General features: G+C 39.7%; 1 protein-coding gene across 1 annotated transcript in view; it reads left to right on the forward strand.

Annotated features, from left to right (window-relative positions):
* The window catches only part of LOC306855834 (zinc finger and BTB domain-containing protein 16-A-like), a 161,978-nt gene that overhangs the window by 70,390 nt on the left and 69,988 nt on the right, over nucleotides 1-21,600 (forward strand). Inside the window, exon 3 of the mRNA XM_079394740.1 lies at nucleotides 4,618-4,715. Coding sequence (XP_079250866.1) covers nucleotides 4,618-4,715 — 98 coding nt within the window. The remainder of the gene's footprint in view (nucleotides 1-4,617; nucleotides 4,716-21,600) is intronic.

Raw genomic sequence — 21,600 nt, forward strand, 5'->3', positions numbered from 1 at the left:
TGGAGAACCCAGACAACTCCTACACTGGTGAGCTAACTTTTCCCGCTTTCTTTTGTCATCTCCACTGACATGAATTTGTTCTACAGTAGTAGGTACACTGTGTTTGTCATCTTTTTTTTTTTATTATTACTTTGACAGGTGGATTAAGCATTAAGGTGCAATATTGCCACCTAGGTTTGCTGACAATGTGATGCGCTTTGTGTTCAGACTGTTAAAACCTCTTAAAAGCCATACACATTCAGATGGACATCTTTGGAAGTTGTTGTGTGTTTTATACTGATTTCGTATGCTCTCTAATTAGCCTTTTTTAAATGCAAGGACATCTCCCTATGAAAACACCCCATAAAGTATCCAAAAAGGGTCAGAGTTTCCTTAAAGGCATAGTTCAACAAAAAAAAAAAGAAAATTCTGTCATCTACACTCCTAAGTATCATTGCCAATCTGTATGACAAAAAAGAAGATATTTTGAGAAATGTCAGGGTTTTTTTTTTTTTTTGGGCCATATAATGTGTCAATGCCAACATTCTTCAAAATATCTTTTGTGTTTCTCAGAAAAAAAGTAAGTCATACAGGCTTGGAACAACATGAGAATGAGTAAATGATAACAGAATCTTGATTTTTTTTTTTAGGTGAGCTATCCTTTAAAGACTGATCAGTCAGGTAGTCATTTCATACATCCAACCAGTCATTGTTGAAAATCTGTAATTTTACCTACACGCATGCTGTTTATACCTAGTGTGTTTGGGGTTTCCGGCCTGCTGGGGTGCAGCGAGCGGGCCACACTGACAGGGGAACTCCTAGCTATGATGTACGGCCTGGGGTCCACTCAGGAGTGAGAAAGTTCAGGTTTATATGGGCCGGGCTCTAACAGCTCAATAACACAGGCCCGTAATCTACTCGGGTTTCAAACACAGGGCTGATTTACGAGCCAGCACGCCACTCCGGCATTAAAATGAGGTGTTCAGCATATGTTTTGTTGACATAAATTTAAAATTTATTGCCGTTGTCAAAACTGACTGTTAGACAAAGTCGCTTATTAACTGAGTAAATGGCTTGAGAGTTTTATGCCTGCTTCCTTAATGACTACAGTCAGTCTGTTTCAGGCACACAGAGTGCCACCCCTCCCCTTTCTCTTCTGCTTTCACACACACACCATCTACAGTTTCTGTGGCAAAGCCAGAGCACAGCTGGTTGGAGAGGCCTGAGGGGAAAAGGAACTGCCATAGTTCACAAATACGAGGTGTGTGTGTCTTGAAGTGGTGGGGTGCGGGGGCATATATATCCCATAAAATCTACAGAGGCTTTACTTCTGGTTGTCCAGAAAATAGAAGTTGTTGTAATTGCAGGGGCAGGTGCCCCGGCGACTTTGTCTTTACGATAGGACTGCTGACTTGCTCCACGCTGGAAGCAGGTTTGAGCATGTCATATTCAGGGTTGCCCTGTAAAAATGAAGCACAGATAAAACTAATTACCTCCCTCTGATTTTAAGCAAACCGTGGTATTGCAGGTAAATGTCTGACTGTTTCAATGAAGTTAAAATCAAATGCAAAATCACTATTCAGTAGGTTTGGAACTAGGGATGCATGATAGATAGTGCTGATATGTATTTTCATGTCATAGCTAACAATCAATATATGACCAATACTATTGACTACCAACATATGACCATATAACCAACACTATTTTGTCTTTAAATCAAAAATAAACATTTAAACTAAGTGGCTGGCACTGTTTTGTTATTAAATTAAAAGTATTTAATTAAAAATGTAAATACTACAAATTAATTTAGGCATCACATGACAGTACTATGAAAATGGAGATTCAATTAGAGATTTGGTAAAGATTAGAATTATTAGTGTTCTTTCAAGATCAATTGTAAGTGCATGTTGGGTGACAGCAAAGGTAATACACATTTAAAAATAGGGGATATAATCATGTACAAAAAATGTATTTGTATTTTGTTTAATTTTGTTGTTCATTTTTCTTCATTTGTCTATATAGATTTTATTAATTGTATTTCAGTTATATTTTAGTTTTCAGTTTTTAGTTATTTTAGTATGTGTTGGTGATTTTCTGAAATATTTTATTTCAGCTAACATTTATTTTCAGTAACAAATGTTTTTTTTTTTGTTTTTTTTTAGCTAACAGTCCTGCTGCCAATATATTGTGCAACCCTAATTCAAAGTGACATTTAATAAGGTAGTAAAAGTTTTGATGATTGCACAAGTCTCTTATTCTAATGTACTATATATAGTGAAAGTCCATCCTGCCTCAAGTAGCCAGTCTGCCTTCTATCAGCTCTCAAATGTCCCCTCAGGGCTCGGGGGGTCACTCCGACAGTATGCGCTCTCTGTCAGTCTCTAATCAGTGGAAGCGCGCTCTCCTCAGACCTCAGGAGAGGGACAATGTCTAGATTGAAGGCACACAAAGGCCTTTGAGTGTTCCCCCTACAGTATCTCTGTATTGTGCCGCATTAGCCCAGATCCCAAAGGTGCACAGACCCCTGGCTTTTCCCAGCTCCCCCTTGTGCGCTCACTCGCCCGCCCGTCTTTTGAAGTGCCCTTTATCCTGGAAGGCGTTTACAGGCCTTTTTAATTACTTGCAGCTTGCCAAGGGCTTTGCTGCTTCATTCTTCTCTTTGTTTGTTGGGTCTCCTCAATCCCCATCTAGAAGACAGCCATCAGGATTTTGGATGCGTTGCAAGTTTTCTCTCACCCCCCCTCTTTTGTTTATTTTCTGAAGTCTCTTTTGTGATTCTCAACCCTCAAATGGTTTTCCATTTGGTGTTTTTTTTTATTTTATTTTTTTTTTTCTCTCTCTCTCTCTCTCTCTCTCTCGCTGAGGTTAAACCACACTTCTTTGCTTCATAATTCTTGCCACTATTTCCATGTTCTGCCAAGTCTTGTTTATAAGAACAGAGAATCAAAGCTTAAATCATTACAACCCAGCATGTGATGCTGAATTCTCACAACTTCAAATAAAAACGAGGCGTTGTTTGATTAAAAATAGTTTTTGGTTAGTGCATCTTTATAGAAGAATCATCCAAAGAATCAATTCAACCAAACAGCTTATGGTTTTCACTAGCATGAAAATGACACAGTTTAAAGAAACAAAAACCTGCCTTGTGCAGTGTGCGTTATCTATTTAGTATGAATAGAAAGTGAAGAAAGTACACGTCTTTGTTCCTCGTTAGAGATGCAAATAAAAACCATGCAATAAAAAGCATGCAAATAAAAACCAATTCAGTTCACCACTCGCAGCAAGTTGCCAGTGTTCTCGCTGCATTTCTTACAAACCTCGTACTTTGAGCAGCTCATCGCTCCACCGCAACCCATAAAACCACTTACCTGCCGTGCCTGAGTTCCATATTCTTAACGAGTGGCAGTGACCAGCCTGAGTTAGTTCATTCGCTTGCATAGACTTTTGGTTGTTTCTACTTCCTTTTTAACAATCGGATGTGATTCATCTGAGGATTAGTGTGTTGAAAAGATGCAGATGCTCGAGATCTTTTGTTTTCCAGCCTGAGAAAGTCACACATGTGCACTCACTAGTTGATTTGAATCCACACAAGGGCCAAAGCAGAATGCTAATGGTAGAAATGGTAAATACACTTAAACATAGCCAGTCTGCACCAGGTTTCAGGCTTAATCCAAGGGACAGTGAAACAAAAGGAGATTGTTGTCTCTTCCTGTACTCAATGGGGCTCCATGTGGCAGTCCAGACTCACATGGTGCCCTAGGCAAGATAAGACATGGCCAAAGGGAAAAATATATATATTTTTGTTTTTTTTAACTACTTGGCAGTTGTTGTTTTTAAATTTTAGTTGTTGCAAGCAACAGGAGGGTGATTTTAAACTTAATTGGACTGAGAAAATGTAGATTTCTTCAGCAGTGTTTAGACACTTACCTACATTAATTGTGCAGTTGCTTTGAAAGTCCACTTGACTCATGCTTTGTGTGACTCCATTCTGTTGGGTTAATATTTCCCCGATACTCAGAGATGTTATAATTTAAGAGAACACATGTTTCTCTTTTAGCCTCATGAAAAGTTGACCCCTGTTTGAAATGGACCCTGCAGCCAAATTCAGCCGTTAAAGTCACTCTTATCTGGGGACTCGTGGCCATCTATATGTTCCTGTTTAGATAAAGGGCTCCTTCATCTAACTGAATGAATGAACAATAGGACTTTGAAACTGCATGTGCCATTGATAATTTTCGCTTTCAAGGCAATTCGTGACATCTAGTGACAGGCTTAAATATACATATGATTGTCTAAATATGGGAATAATTAGCTGAAGTGACAGGAAGATGTGCAAGTTTAGCTTCAAGTGGTTGCAAACAATGCTTTATTTCTCTCAAGAAGATAAACAGCGGTTTTGCAAACCTCACTTTAGTATTTCCCAAAAACAAGGGCTCTGGTCTTAATACCATTTTTCTTGTTATCTGGTGTAAGAGAAGTGGTAGGACTTGTGTGGTGGGAAGTAAAATTATGCTATTCTGTCTTTGCCATTTAGCACGCTAATCGAATCTCATAGTATACCCAGGTGCTCTCCTGGTTTTTGTGCGAGTGACATAAATGGTGTTGGCTGATGTTATTTTGTCCTGTTTCTCCCCGCAGGAAACTGCACAGCGGAATGAAGACCTACGGATGTGAGCTTTGTGGAAAACGCTTCCTAGACAGTCTGCGCTTAAGGATGCACTTGCTGTCTCACTCAGGTAACATCACTAATAAGGATGCTTGTTTTTAAGGGTTGGGACAAATTCTGAATTCTCACTTTCAGTTCATGCATTTAAAAAGTTGAACTGGAATGACAGGTAGAGGAATTGAATTGATATAAACATCATTTAAAGAATTTTATTGTTTAAATATATTGTTTTAAATAATATTAAAAATGTAATAATAAAAGAAATACGAATAATTTTGACCTAAGTTTGGGGTCAGTATTTTGTTTAAATATTTTTGAAAGAAGTTGCTTGTGCTTATCAAGATTGCATTTATTTGATCAAAAATAAAAAATAAAACACAATAATATTGTGAAATATTATTACAATTTAAATTAATAAAATGTTTGTATTTTAACGTTCTAAAAAGTAATTTATTTCTGTGATTTGTAAATGGATTTTCCTCATCATTACTCCAGTCTTCAGTGTCACATGATCCTTCAGAAATATGTTGGTTTGAAAAAAACAAAACACTTTTGTAGCATTATAAATGTCTTTATTGTCTCTTTTTGATAAATTCAATGCATTCTTGCTGAATAAAATAATTAATTTACTTCAAAACAATCTTACTGACCCCAAACATTTGAACAGTAGTATATTTCTATCTATTCTCTATGTCGAATCCTGGAATATCTACATTTGTTTCCAGTTAATTTTTGGAGGTTGTATGTGGAGAGGAGAATCTTTTCTTTAATAGAGAAGTGCTCTTTTCGTGGTCTGTAGTGAATCTGGTTTATATAGAGTCTATAAAAGCAGTGGGACTCCAAAAGGCCAAAAGGAATCTCCCTTCAACTCCCTCTGCGATTGCCAAATTCACAGGCCAGAGAATCCAAAGTCCTTACCGCACAGCAGATTTGCACAATGGTCAAATTTTGTAGACTTTTTGCCCCCCTATCGAGCGCACTTGGGTTTATGATAATTAAGAGAGAGTGCTGTGCCGAGGTAATTGATTCCACAGTAATTAGGGGTTGGAATTAGATTAGTTTAAAAAAAAAAAACTCACAGATTACACCACCAAACCTTTCCAACTTTCCGCTTCACACTGGTGGAATATTTAGATGTCAATATCTTCATATAGTGAGATGAGATTGACTTTTTGCAGGGACGTTTAAAAACGTGGAGTGGAGAGATGAGTGACATCTCACGCTGGGCCGCCCAATTCAATTCATGCACGACTCAGCATGGCAGATGCTGCTCTAAGGAAATATCTAATGTTTATTTTAGAGGCTGTTCAAATCCCAAGATGCATGTTCAATAACAGACTCTGTGGAGATATTGTAGTACTCGTGCGCTCATAATGGCAGCCCACGGAGCATGTACTGCATGGTGACATTTATGAGAGCTATTCTGCTATGAGACAAAGAGGCCGAGTCTGAACTCCGATGAATACCTCTGTTTGGTATTCCGCACTGACCCGCAGAGCCGCCGGTACTCGTGCAAAAGTATGTTCTGTGTCATTATAGTAATCCAGAAATCCTTATGGGAGACTGGCTTGTGCAGTTTGGATATGACTGTGGATAATCCTGCGCTCAAGCTGGGTTGCATGAGACTGGGCTAGAGAACGCTTCAAAAAGGCCTTTGTAAAGCCACTGACTTGCTCAGTGACTCTCCAAACAGAAGGACTGAGTGCCATTTGATGTGGTGTTAGTGTTTGCGGGGCCTCACACTTCACCCTCTCTGGATTACTGCGGGAGTTTACTGTAGTCCGAACGTCAGCACCTGCAGCTCAAGTGTCCTCAGTTTTAAACAGTCTCAAATCTCATTTTCTCAAACAACAATGCTGTTTTTTTTACTTGTACCATTTGGTTCTTTCTCGTCCTTTTCTGCTTCCTCATCTTCCTCATCTTTTTCTGCTGCTTCATCTGTTGCTGCTTCTGCTGCTTCTTCGCCTGTTGCTGTTTTTTCTGTTGCTTCTTTCTTTGCTTTCCTTTCCTTTTTCTTTTTTTACTTCTCTTCCTCTGCTACAGGTCTTCTTCTTCCTCTTCTTTTCTTCTTTTGCTGCTTCTGCTTCATCTATTTCTTCGTCCTTTGCTCCGGCTTTGTTTTCCTCTGCTGTTTTTGTTGCTTTTCTACTTACCATCTTCCTCTGCTGATGCTTTTACTCTTCCTCTGCTCTTCTTCTTCCTCTTTTTTTTGCTGCTGCTCTTTCTTCCGTATTTCTTCTGCTCCACCTTATTTTTCTTCATCATCTTTTGCTTCTGTTTCCTTTCATCATCATCATCATCAGCTGCTGCTTCTAATTCTCCTCTCCTTCAATTAATATTAGAATAAGCTATTACTTAAAGCCTTTCACATCAGAATCAGGTGTTTTGAAGTGCTCCCTTCTGAACTGATCTCAGATATCTTAACCAAACCTAATGTAAAACACCAGAAGACATGATGATGGGTTCTGCACATGTGCTGTGTTCATTAAGCACTCTGCCACATACAGTTTCTGTTTTTTTCCCTAAATTTACATCACCTTTGTGAAGTTAAGCCAAAAATTAGAAATGTCGGTAATCACGATAGCAGTTTTGCATTTAAAACGACAGAAGAACCAGTCATAATTCCTTAAGATCTTTACCAAAAGAATCAGCCCCAGACAGCCTCCCTCAACAGGCGGAATAAGCAAGCATTGCGAGGTGGCTTATTTTTAGTGCATCAAAACAGAACACAAAAAAAACCCTAGAACAAAACAGTTTTAACGTTCATATGCTCGATGCTTGACACACAGCGCTAACCTGGTTTTTGTTTGTAGCAGTCTGGCTCTTGAGAGCTTCACTCTTGTGTAATGCTCAAGCTTTTCAGTGGAAACACTTTTATAGAGACAGACAGTGGCAGGAGAGGCAGAGACACGGCGCAGCTCTTTGATTGTTTTGTTTTGTTTTTTTGTTGCTTTGTTCTTTCATTGCAAACTTTCTGTTTTTATCCTTCCTGTTCTGAGCGGTTTGATTTTGATCAGTGACACCAAGCAAGTGGCTTTGCCCTCCTCCTCCTCCGCTTCCTCGTCTTCAGGAGAAGGTGCTGAAGAATGGTATTAGGTATGTCGTGTGTATTGTGGTGTACCATTTCAGTCACACACACACACCCCCCTCGCTCCTCTCGGCTGGTGCACGCCGTCTCTGTTTGTTTTATTGTGGACTTGGCAGGGCGCCAGTCTGGGCCGCCTGCCACAGCCCAGGGTACAGTATGTACAGTGAATCTTGCGCCAGTTTTTTTTTTCTTTCCTGTGTTGTCTTTTTTCAAATTATTGTCTGACAGCAGCGGTTGTGGTTGCTGTTTTGTTGTTTTTTTTTTTCTTCTGGGGCTTTCGATGCCTCACGTCCTGGAGTTTGGGTGGAAGTGCATTGCGGTGAGAGGCTGATAATGGAAAAGTGCGTGTGTGTGTTTTTTCTCAGGTTTAAGGTCAGCATGGTCTGGGAGCTGCTGGGTAGTGAGGCAGCACACCACTGGAGCAAAAAAAAGGGGAAAAAAAGTGACTCAGCCATTTGGAGCACGACTAGGCTATTAGTGTTATGTGAGCTTCCCTTGTGACTTCAAAGAGTGCAGAGCGTGGTCTGGGTAGGCTAGCCAAGGGACATATTTTGATCCATTTTTGAAAGGACAGGAAAAGCTCTTCACTGGGATTACAGATCAACATGGGCTGTTTGGCATATATCATCCGCATTTTTAACTTTTAAATATTTTTTAATCTGCAGATTAACCGACTATATAGCTGTCAGAGGTCAACAACGAATGTATTAATATAACGTAAAACTTTTTTGTATTAAAAAATACATATCTACATTTTATTTTATACCTTTTTTGAGATATTGTACATATAATAATAATAATAATAATAATAATAATAATAATAATGATAATAATAATAATAATAATAATACTTTTGTATATGCATTTTTTAAATGTTCAAATGTTTTTATATTATATATATTTAAAATATAATTATAAATGTATATTATATAATCACAATGATCTCTTTGCATAGCTATATATATATATATATATATATATATATATATATATATATATATATATATATATATATATATATATATATATATATATATATATATATATATATATATATAAATTTTATTTTTCATTTTTTTTATAAAGATGTTATGCAACTTGTCCATGTTTGCCGACTAATTTTTCAAACTTCTGCAGTGTAGGCTATTATGCATTTTCTTAATCTGTATCTTTAACCATCTGCAGCTTTTGCAGTTCTCCAGACAAACACAAGGTCCACAACCTGAGGTGAAGTAACTTTTTCAACAGGCGCAAAATGGATAAAAAGCGTGAATTGTTTTTTTTTTTTTTTTTATATACCTACCTTTTTGGACAAAGCTGGGTGAATTGAACTGCCACACACATGCATACAGGCACATGTACACTTGGGGACTGTGTGAACACTCTCATTAGCAAGGCGAAGTGCCTGGCCCAGGCTGATTAAGTCTCTGTGTTATTCTCCAGAGGGCCCAGCCAGTGGACCTCACTTGACTTCATTAGCTCAGTAGACTGAGACAGGGCTAACACAGCAAGACCCCTTGTACACTATCCAGCAGCTTGGCAAGAGCCTTTGCCTTTGCAATCACACATACATGCAATTGTGCTTGTGTTTTTTTTTAGTAAAAGTTTTGTAACTCTTCCGTAACCTAGTCATTTAGAAAAAATGGGAATCGTTTTCTTGGCTATTGTGATCTATCAGCTGTTGCTTTCAAGTTGACTTGCAAGCACATGGGCTTTTCTTTCTTTTGATGACAGCGAATTAGCCATTTCAATTATGGCTGTGTTACTTGGCCCGCAGGCTGTTCTTTAGCTCCATTGTTGCCGAGCTATTATCTTCGTTGTGTAGGAGCTTTTGTCAGCCCATTTCACATTGGTTTCCTGGTTCATGTCCTCAGCTGCATGTGTTGACACTGTGTTTAAGCACAGGAGCAGTTCTCAGATGTGTCCTCGTTCTTCAAGGTGAGAAATTATTTTTCCTGAACGGCTTTCATTTCTCACCCTAGCATAATCTGAAGTCACAGTGAGCCAAAATTGTGCTTGTGGATTTGTGTATAATAGAGAACAGTGGTTCTCATCTGTTTTTTTGTTTTGTTTTTTCAAGTGGTGACCCAACAAAATATATTAATATAAAATAATATTAATACAAAAAAGAAACACAAATAAAAATATATATTTTTAACTATATATTTCTATGTAAAACAATAACAGCAATATTATTTTATTTAAAATGTTAACCATTTTATTTTAATTCTATTATTTAATTTAATTTTAATTTGTTATTTTTTATATAATACAACAGTAAGATATAAAAATAATTTTAAATGCAATATATAAATAACGAATTATAATATTTTATTATTATTATTATTAGAACAGTATTTTGTTTGGTCTATTTAATGTCCAATATAAAATTCAGATCCTGAAAAAAAAAAAAAAAAAAAAAATAGTAGTAGTAATTTTAAATAGCTCAAAAAACATGATTGGCACAAACTATCACCTTTTGAAAAAAAAAAATTATATACTTTCTATAGTTTTGTTTATGGTTTTCAAGGTTTCACGCAACTTGCCCATGTTAGCTTGGATCAAGTGGCAGGTACCTGTAGATTATCATTTTTTTTCTTTAATTTTATTATTTACATTTAACATTGGTTTTTCTCTCTTGTCCGGGACCTTGTCAAAACAGAGCCGTGACCCATTTTGGGGTCACAACTCTGCAGTTGAGAACCACTGCAAAAGGGGGCTGAATAGAGACACTGAAAAATGTGAGGCATGAAGGAAGAGGAAAAGAGAAGACAGAGAGAGCATTTCCCTCTTTCTCTCTCGCTCTCTCTCTCTCTCTCTCTCTCTGTCAGAAGGAGCCAGGCTCCCACAGTCTGGCCCCTCGCCAGCTCTTCCCTCACAGTGATGACATCATCAGCTGCCGGCAGGTCTGGATGTTCTGCCAACATTCCAGAGCGTTTATGATCGCTCGCAGATGTGAGTCCAGGAACATACTGTACCCAAACTAGAAATTAATGAAACTTGACTGCTTTCCAAGCCACATATTCCAAAATAGAGAGCCTGCAAATGGGACAGGAGGAGGGGTGGGATGGAAGAAAGGGCTCTAAATAAAGAGTGGGGGGAAAGGGGGAGAATGCCCTGGTGCTCAATGCTCTCATGTAAATTCTTCACAGCAGCTGATAAAGCCCCCGTCTCACCCTCCTCCTCCCTCCCTCCCTCATGTGCAATAGTCAGGGGATGACGGGCCGCATGGATAAATGGCCTGAGCTTCTGTTTGGCCGTGTGCCCTAAATTCGCTCTGGTGGTTTAAGCCCATAATACTTTCCCTGACCTGTTGATGTACATTAAATCCCCATTTAAAACAGCGTTTGAATTATGTGCCACATAAATCCCCCGTTATAAGGTCCAGGACAAATGATTACATACGTGGGTAATGGCTCTGTAATTGTTTGACAAGTTTACATCCCATCAAAAAGCTGACAAGAGTTTATTCCCATGATGCCCAAGGGTGAGCTGCACGGCACTTTTTCTCAGCCCCGGATGGGCCGACATGATAAATATTAATGTCTGCTTTAATGTCTGTGGTTAATGTTTTAAGTCATGAACAGGAAATTATAAAAACTCCCAGACTTGAGGTTTTATTCAGATGAAATCATAGTATTCACTCAAGTCTGGGTGTTATAAACTGAAGAAACATTTCTTCAAACATTGGACAATTCTATTTGTGTGTGTGTGTGTATGTGTGTCTGTATATATTAGTGTATATATTAGTGCTGTCAGATGATTAATCGCATCCAAAATAAAAGTTTTTGTTTACACAATATATGTTTGTACTGTGTATATTTAGTTTGTGTATATCAGTGTTAATTTCGTTGACGAAGACGAAAAATATTCGTCAACAAACCTTTTTTCTGTGACTAAGACGAGACGTTGACGAGCTAAAACTAATATCTGATGATAAAAACTATGACGAAATTTATGCGCGTCTTCATTAACAAGACGAGACGGGACTAAAATGTTATTTGAGGACTACCGGACATTCAAAATACATCCTATAGGATAAATTAACTGTCTTGTCTTTCAAAATGTGCGTCTCTGTCATTGGATAAGCTGCGTTTGCCGCGGTGGATGGATAGGCTACCAAAACACGAACTAGCGATCTGAAACAATGGCCTCAGCACCCGAAGGGTTAGGGAGTGGGTGACCAGACGTCCCGTTTTTCCCGGGAGTCACAATTCATTGTCGATTAACTTAAAGTCAGTGAAGGTGCGATAGGCGGAAACACGCTGATAGAAGTGCTCTCTCTCGCGCACGCTCCACTTCTTCAGTTCTCATACAGCGCGCGATCAGTTCTCAGTGCTCAAATACACACACAGCAGTCCAAATGTCTCTCATGTAGAGTATCTCACGGAAATACAGTCCGTTATGGTTTAAGTGAGCTTAAACAGGTGGGTGAAAACTGAATGTATGTCAGTAGGCTATTACATAAATACCTTCCGTCTTAAATGGACAGCATTCCTAATTATCTGTCATAAATGTTAACCAACAAAGGATGTTAAATAAATGTATACTTAAGTAAACCTACTGTATCTGAAAAATGAGTTTAATTTATATCTCTACCAAAAAATGAAAATTTATTCCAGTTTTTCCAAATTCAATCCTTGATTTTCGTCTCAAGATAAAGACTAAGACTAAATCAAAAATGCCTGCCAAAATTAACACTGGTGTATATAAATACATACACACACACAGTATATATTTTGAAAATATTTACATGTATATACATTTAGATTAGATTAGATTAGATTAGATTAGATTCAACTTTATTGTCATTTATGCAGAGTACAAGTACAGAGCTAATGAAATGCAGTATATTTATATTATTATTTTATATTTATATGAATATATTTAATATCTAAACATACCATATTTTTCTTAAATATATGCATGCATGTGTTTGTATTTATATATACATAATAAATATACACAGTACACATACATATATTATGCAAACAACTCTTATTTTTGATACGATTAATCGCGATTAATCCCATTTGACAAAACTAATTAATTTTTTTTTTTTTTTTTTTTTTTTGATATTACAGTGCATTTAGCAGTTGAATTTTTTTTTTTTCTATCTAGAGGGATATATTCTGTTTCTGCATTTGTTATTACTGAAATACACATCAACTTAGCATTTTTCTGAAATGCAGTCATATTTGGAATATTTCACAAAGGGATGAAAAAAGCGGCATCACTATGCAGTTTTTTCCCTTTATGATGGTTCCATCTAAGGATGTTTGGTATTTGTTTCATTCCTCTGCCTCTTTTCATTGCAGCCATCATCTTGTTAACATTTTTCGATTAAAACATGGAATAAGCTCACACCAGCTATAATACCCTGTAAAAGATCCTGATCTTAGTCCTTTGTTGTCGGGTATTGCAGCTTTAAATCCCTTTGGTTGCTAAGTAGCAAGTGCCCCTGTGCTCTAATGGGCTGATTTGGTATTCAGCTCAATGCCGGGTCTTATTTTTGTATGCGAGACAAAGTGTTTTGATGGAGGGTGATTGCAGCAGCGTCTGGAGGCTGTTTGGGAGTTTTATGGGCTGTACAGTACACCGTGTGCCTTCTAAAACAGAACACAGGCGATTGAATTTTGGATTTGCTTCATCATTTCTCTCCTCTGAGCAGCCTCTGTCAAAAAGGGAGCGTAGCTAGAAGGGCACAGATTAATTTGTTCTGCTGGAAATGAGAGCGGTACAGCAAAACACACACACAAACACGCAATATGCGCGCGCACAATGAGCAGTCTGAAAGATACGGCACAGAGGCGCAACTACAGCAGGGAATGCTGCTGCCATCAGAATGGATGGGCAGCTATGAATGGAAATGGTGCTGGTATTGCATGATTAGGCAACACATAAATTGACGTAATGCATTTGAAGTGATGCCTTCAGGTTTTATAGATTTAGCATATATATTTATTCATTTTTGTTTATTTTAGATTTTTTGATAATGACATGTTAACTTTTTTTTTTTTTTTAATCTTTGATTAAACTTAAATATAACTTGATGATTTTTGTTATTTTATTTTGAATTCTGTAATGTTATGGCAATTGCAGTTGAAATTGTTCAAATTGTGGACAGGGTTCTTGATGGTGTCTGAGCAAAAGGCCCTTTTATTGTTTTATGACACTAACAAACATTGGATGCAATCCTGTCTAGAAAGCTCTTTTGTGCTGTATCTCAGTTTTATATCAGTTTATATCATGGTAAATCTTTATGGCGCAATCGCTTTCACCTCACTGATAACTCTGCTTTGCTGACATACATATGAGGGAATGCCTTGACCTAATCAAGGTTTCATCACTCATTCACAACAATGGCTAATAATTAATCAACATCAGAGGTATACAACCCTGCAAGTCCTGCGGATCCAACCGCACATATCAAGCCTCTGGTTTGCAAGTGTTTTAGATCAAACTGATTTAAACCAGTTTGGTGAAGTTGCAGTTCTGCCATCAGATTTCAGGCACTGGCAGAGTCCTTGGAAAAAATTATTTGTTTGTTTATTGGGTTTTGTTTGTGTTCAAAGATCAAGGCTTTGATTGCAGCTGTGAGCCAGTGGTTGAAATGCAGCGGTATGGTGTGTCGTTGCTGGTAGTGTATGTGTGTGTGTGTGTGTGTGTGTGTTTGGGTTTGTAAGGGGAGGCTAAATTTAAATTGTAATTGGCCGACTTCCACAAGCTTGCGGGCATTTTAATGAGTCATAATAACTTCATTTAAAACCAGCTGAGCAGAAAATAGATTGGAGAGGAGCCTGTGGCCAGTATGGATTTGTTTTTTTTTTTTTGTTTTTTTTTTTCTTTCATCGTTGAGGCCGGACCCGCTCTGCCAGGCCTGATGGGCCGCTAAGCAGACAGACATCCTTTGTGGATTTATCATATCATTGTCCACTTTGCATTCAGATCATATTCTGACAGTTCCCACCAGCTTCATGCTCCATATAGAGTGCCGAGCAGTCGGACAGTGCGTTCATTCATGAGTTGAATACATCAAAACTCATATCAATGCTTTAGTACACTTCCTAAATGGCTTTTTTTTACTATATCAAAGGAGTAGTTCACCCAAAAATTTTACTGTATTTTTTTTCCTTTTCTTGAGCATAAATAATATTTTAAAGAATGCTTTAATTGTTTGTCCATACAGTGAAATCAGTCATATTGATCAGAATCATATTAACATTCATTTTATGCACTGTATTTGTTATGATTAACTAATTCTAAAACTAAAACCTTTTATATTTAACCCTTTAAAACCTAAGGGTAAAATAGGTCATTTTTACATATTTTGTTTATTTGACTGTAAAATTCTAACAGAATGTGCTATTTTCAAGTGCAAGGTGTCATTTTTTTCAGAAAACAGACTGCTTTCAAAAAAGTACAGTTTTTGACCATTAATGTCGTGTGTTGAGTTTGTAAACAGAATTTAAATAGACAAAAATAAAAAAACAACAGTAAAACATTTTCTGTTTTTTATTTATAAAAAAGAGAAAAATCGTGATCGAAATAATCCAACACTTCTTACTTCAAAATTCAACTATATTACATATATACAAGTAGTTTTGGGACACTGGGTTGCACAGTCTTCATTCAGGAGGCTTTTTTGTTCATACACGCATACATTTATACATGCATGTAAATGCGTGCACATGCATACACCCATACATTTACACGCACGGACTCATTATAGCGATGCACACACTACATGTGAAAAAGTCTCACTCAGACTGCTCCCAAAGTCTCATCAAAAATCATCCCAATCGACTCCTGTGCTGTTTACTCCTCCTTCACCATGTTTTTGTTTGTTTCGTTCATTATTTTATGCAATCCAAAACTCCGCGCTCCCTATCGCTCCATTCAAATTCTCCCTCCCCGCTCTCCCGGAAATCAGCCGTCATTTGTCGACGGAGCGCAAGAAATTACCGTAATAAGCAATATATTGCCGAAAAGCGCATGTAGTTTACTGTCAGGAGCAATTTGAATTATTGTGATGGTGCAAACGGTTGAAGAGTTACGGTAACATGAATACAGCTTGGTTTAGTGTGTCGGCGACGACACAGCCGGTCTTAAAGGGTTAAAATAAGAAACTTTAAAAATTTTAAAATAATAAACTTAATTTGTTTCAGCTAGTTGTCAAGACTGTTTTTTTTATATAAGTTTAACTTGATGTACTAATATATCTAAAACTGAATATATATCAAATTAATATGTAATTCTATATCAAATTAAAATGAAAACCGAAAATAAAAAATATTACTAAAACCTATAGAAGTATCTGTGATACTAAAATAACACTGGTATGTACAAAAAAAAAACAATTTTCAAAATATTTTCTTTTGTATTCCACTGGACAACGACTTAGAACAACATGAGGGTGAATAAATGATGCCAAAATGTTAAGTTTTGGGTGAAATATCCCTTTAAGAGTGGAAGCTGCAGGCGTACATTAGATTGTAAGTCTCTAAATTAGATGTAGCCACAGATAAAAAGTTATTTACGAAGTGCCGTTAAAGAGCGCAGTCTCGTAGATGTGAGGACATTAACGGCACCTCCTCCGATTATTAGATTAAGATTAAGAGGGTCATCTGCTGCCGGAGTTGAAATAAATGGAGGAATGTGTTGGCACACACTGCGCCAGTCCAATTGAGTTTGAGTGAAGCGAGCGGGCACACCTCTATGGCAGAGGCTTCGTGCACACCGCCGCATGTTAAGAAGGGCCCTCTAGCGTGAAACGCACATTCAAAGCCATGTGCGCACACGGTACTGTCGAAACCCTTCAGCGCTGCCACCCACCGAAGCCTCACCTGGCCTTTATCTTGGCTGAGGCCATGAAGACAGAGTGTGTGCTCTTGTGTGATAAATGCCTGAATTCTGCTTATCCCATTCAAACGCATCTGTTTCCGCCTGCTCTTCTCTCTCACTCCCCGGGGGGCGTCTTATTCGAGACCTTTACATCTTATATCCTCCGTATATAGACGTGTACAGCATGTTTCCAGGTTTTCATTCTGAATAAATGCGGCAGCGGTGTGGTTTTTATTTTTAAATGCGTCAACGTCTAATGACATCCTCTCCGCCCCTTAGAAAAAGCCAAACTGTTTAAGTCACCCAAGAAAATCCTGTTATTCCTCCATATATTTGTGGGTCAGTACAATATAAAGAGAATCATTGTGACTATGCATATGCTGGACAAAATATATTTGTTTTCTGCGTAATAGCAATAAAAACTAGAATGTACATTTCCTGAAGAAAATGTGAGTGGGTGCTTGGCGTGGCAAAATTCGCCACTATAGCCAACCAGCATGTCTGTATGATGTTATGGAGCTGAGATGTGGCTTCCTTTTATAGTTAAACGGTTGCTAGGATGCTGTATTTGGTAGCTATGGAGTTGCTTGATGAAACTATAAAGGCTTCTTGTCACTATGAATGATATAAACCAACTCCCATGCCTCTGTGACTTTCAGAATGGAAGATATACCTCTTTGGATTTTGGTTGCTAAGGTAATCTGTTTGGTTGCTAGGGAGTGGCTTGGAGCTGCCAATGATGAAACTGCAAAGGCTTCTTGTCGCTATGAATGATATAAACCAACTCCCATGCCTCTGCGACATTCAGAATGGAGGATATCCCTCTTTGGATTTTGGTTTCTAGGGTACGCTGTTTGGTTGCTATGGAGTTGCTTGGCAGCTGCCAATGATGAAATTCCAAAGGCTTCTTGTCAGTATGAATGATATAATCCAACTCCCATGCCTGTGTGTCATTCAGAATGGAAGATATCCCTCTTTGGATTTTGGTTACTAAGTTACTCTGTTTGGTTGCTAGGGAGGGGCTAGGAAGTGTTGAGGTGATTCATGATTGGCTGTTTGCTGCCCCGAGTCAAATGAGACCACCCTCATGTTTCTATGACAATTCAGTCCGGAGATATCCCTTTGATCTCTTTCAATGAATGTCTATGGAACTTGTTGCTAAGGTGCTCTAAATGGTTGCTAGGGCGTGGCTTGATAGCTTCACAATGATCCTGAGAGATTGATTGGTCGTCTGAGTAAAATGAGCCCGCCCCCTTGTCTCTATGACACTGTGATCCAGAGCTATGTTCAATACAAAATCCCTATGCAATTTACCATAGTAGGTTAAACGCATGCATTTCATGGGCCGTCCTGCTCCATAGTAAGTCAATGGGGCAACTTTGGGCAGCTCCTGCCCCCCAGGGGTGCAACTTTTACCCCATTGTGAGGTATGTTCTTACAGAGCCTGCCAGCCTCTTCAAATGTGGCAAATCACAAGTTTCTGCGAAATCCTCGCTCTGAGCTACGACTCGTCAAAGTTTGTCGCAATGTTAAGTCAATACGATTTTTGGGCCGCTTTTTCGCCCCTGGGGCGAACACCGTACCCCCGATCGCTTATAAAAGTCATAGCACACCATTCCCGAATAATCCGCACGATTTGACGCCTCATTCATGGGTCTGTGACAAAAGCTGCGGGAGGAGTAGCGCGCCGAAATAACGGCGGAATAAAGAAGAAGAAGAAGAAGAAAACTAGAATGTACATTTCCTGAAGAAAATGTGAGTGGGTGCTTGGCATGGCAAAACTCGCCACTCGGTTGCTAGGTTGGCTTGAGTGGTTTCCTTGGCACTGCTGGGCGTTTGCTAGGGAACTAGGGATGGTTGCTAGGGCCGTTGCTAGGGTACCCAGGGTGGTTGCTAGGGTGTTGCTATGTGGTTGCTAGGGTACCCAGGATGGTTGCTATGGTACCCAGGGTGGTTGCTAAGGTGATACTATGTGGTTGCTAGGGTACTTGGGGTGGTTGCTAGGGTGTTGCTATGCGGTTGCTAGGGTACCCAGGATGGTTGCTAGGGCGGTTGCTAGGGTACCCAGGGTGGTTGCTAAGGTGTTGCTATGTGGTTGCTAGGGTACTTGGGGTGGTTGCTAGGGTGTTGCTATGCGGTTGCTAGGGTACCCAGGATGGTTGTTAGGGCCGTTGCTAGGGTACCCAGGGTGGTTGCTAAGGTGTTGCTATGTGGTTGCTAGGGTACTTGGGGTGGTTGCTAGGGTGTTGCTATGCGGTTGCTAGGGTAATCAGGATGGTTGCTAGGGTAGCTAGGATGGTTGCTAGGGCGGTTGCTAGGGTACTTGGGGTGGTTGCTAAGGTGTTGCTATGTGGTTGCTAGGGTACTTGGGGTGGTTGCTAGGGTGTTGCTATGTGGTTGCTAGGGTACCCAGGATGGTTGCTATGGAGTTGCATGATTAAACTGCAAAGGCTTCTTGTCACTATGAATGATATAAACCAACTCCCATGCCTCTGTGACATTCAGAATGGAAGATATCCCTCTTTGGATTTTGGTTGCTAGGGTACTCTGTTTGGTTGCTATGGAGTTGCATGATGAAACTGCAAAGGCTTCTTGTCACTATGAATGATATAAACCAACTCCCATGCCTCTGTGACATTTAGAATGGAAGATATCCCTATTTGGATTTTGGTTGCTAAGGTACTCTGTTTGGTTGATATGGAGTTGCATGATGAAACTGCAAAGGCTTCTTGTCACTATGAATGATATAAACCAACTCCCATGCCTCTGTGACATTCAGAATGGAAGATATCCCTCTTTGGATTTTGGTTGCTAGGGTACTCTGTTTGGTTGCTATGGAGTTGCATAATGAAACTGCAAAGGCTTCTTGTCACTATGAATGATATAAACCAACTCCCGTGCCTCTGTGACGTTCAGAATGGAAGATATCCGTATTTGGATTTTGGTTGCTGAGGTCCTCTGTTTGGTTGCTATGGAGTTGCTTGGAGCTGCCAATGATGAAACTGCAAAGGCTTCTTGTCACTATGAATGATATAAACCAACTCCCATGCCTCTGCGACATTCAGAATGGAAGATATCCCTCTTTGGATTTTGGTTGTTAAGGTGCTCGAAAATGGTTGCTAGGGAGGGGCTAGGAAGTGTTGAGGTGATTCATGATTGGCTGTTTGCTGCCCCGAGTCAAATGAGACCACTCTCATGTTTCTATGACAATTCAGTCCGGAGATATCCCTTTGATCTCTTTCAATGAATGTCTATGGAACTTGTTGCTACGGTGGTCTAAATGGTTGCTAGGGCGTGGCTTGATAGCTTCACAATGATCCTGAGAGATTGATTGGTCGTCTGAGTAAAATGAGCCCGCCCCCTTGTCTCTATGACACTGTGATCCAGAGCTACGTTCAATACAAAATCCCTATGAAATTTACCATAGTAGGTTAAACGCATGCATTTCATGGGCCGTCCTGCTCCATACTAAGTCAATGGGGCAACTTTGGGGGCCTCTTCTGCCCCAGGGGTAAAACTTTTACCCCATTGTGAGGTATGTTCTTACAGAGCCACCCAGCTTCTTCAAATGTGGCAAATCACAAGTTTCTGCGAAATCCTCGCTCTGAGCTATGATTCGTCAAAGTTTGTCGCAATGTTAAGTCAATGCGATTTTTGGGCCGCTTTTTTGCCCCTGGGGCAAATACCGTACCCCCGATCGCTTATAAAAGTCATAGCACACCATTCCCGATTAATCCGCACGATTTGACGCCTCATTCGTGGGTCTGTGACAAAAGCTGCGGGAGGAGTAGCGCGTCAAAATAACGGCGGAATAAAGAAAATAATAAAGAAAACTAGAATGTACATTTCCTGAAGAAAATGTGAGGGGGTGCTTGGCGTGGCAAAACTCGCCACTCGGTTGCTAGGGTACCCAGGATGGTTGCTAGGGCGGTTTCTAGGGTACCCAGGGTGGTTGCTAAGGTGTTGCTATGTGGTTGCTAGGGTACTTGGGGTGGTTGCTAGGGTGTTGCTATGCGGTTGCTAGGGTACCCATGATGGTTGCTAGGGCGGTTGCTAGGGTACCCAGGGTGGTTGCTAAGGTGATGCTATGTGGTTGCTAGGGTACTGGGGTGGTTGCTAGGGTGTTGCTATGCGGTTGCTAGGGTACCCATGATGGTTGCTAGGACGGTTGCTAGGTTACCCAGGGTGGTTGCTAGGGTGTTGCTATGTGGTTGCTAGGGTATCCAGGGTGGTTGCTAAGGTGTTGCCATGTGGTTGCTAGGGTATCTGGGGTGGTTGCTAAGGTGTTGCTATGTGGTTGCTAGGGTACCCAGGATGGTTGCTAGGGCGGTTGCTAGGGTACCCAGGGTGGTTGCTAAGGTGATGCTATGTGGTTGCTAGGGCAATTGGGGCGGTTGCTAGGGTGTTGCTATGCGGTTGCTAGGGTACCCAGGATGGTTGCTAGGGCGGTTGCTAGGGTACCCAGGGTGGTTGCTAAGGTGTTGCTATGTGGTTGCTAGGGTACTTGGGGTGGTTGCTAGGGTGTTGCTATGCGGTTGCTAGGGTACCCAGGATGGTTGCTAGGGCCGTTGCTATGGTAACCAGGGTGGTGCTATGAATGATATAAACCAACTCCCATGCCTCTGTGACATTCAGAATGGAAGATATCCCTCTTTGGATTTTGGTTGCTAGGGTACTCTGTTTGGTTGCTATGGAGTTGCATGATGAAACTGCAAAGGCTTCTTGTCACTATGAATGATATAAACCAACTCCCATGCCTCTGTGACATTCAGAATGGAAGATATACCTCTTTGGATTTTGGTTGCTAAGGTCCTCTGTTTGGTTGCTATGGAGTTGCTTGGAGCTGCCAATGATGAAACTGCAAAGGCTTCTTGTCACTATGAATAATATAAACCAACTCCCATGCCTCTGTGACATTCAGAATGGAAGATATCCCTCTTTGGATTTTGGTTGTTAAGGTGCTCGACAATGGTTGCTAGGGAGGGGCTAGGAAGTATTGAGGTGATTCATGATTGGCTGTTCG

The sequence above is a fragment of the Barbus barbus genome (genome assembly GCF_936440315.1).
Source record: "Barbus barbus genome assembly, chromosome: 36".
In the NCBI taxonomy this organism is placed as follows: domain Eukaryota; kingdom Metazoa; phylum Chordata; class Actinopteri; order Cypriniformes; family Cyprinidae; genus Barbus; species Barbus barbus.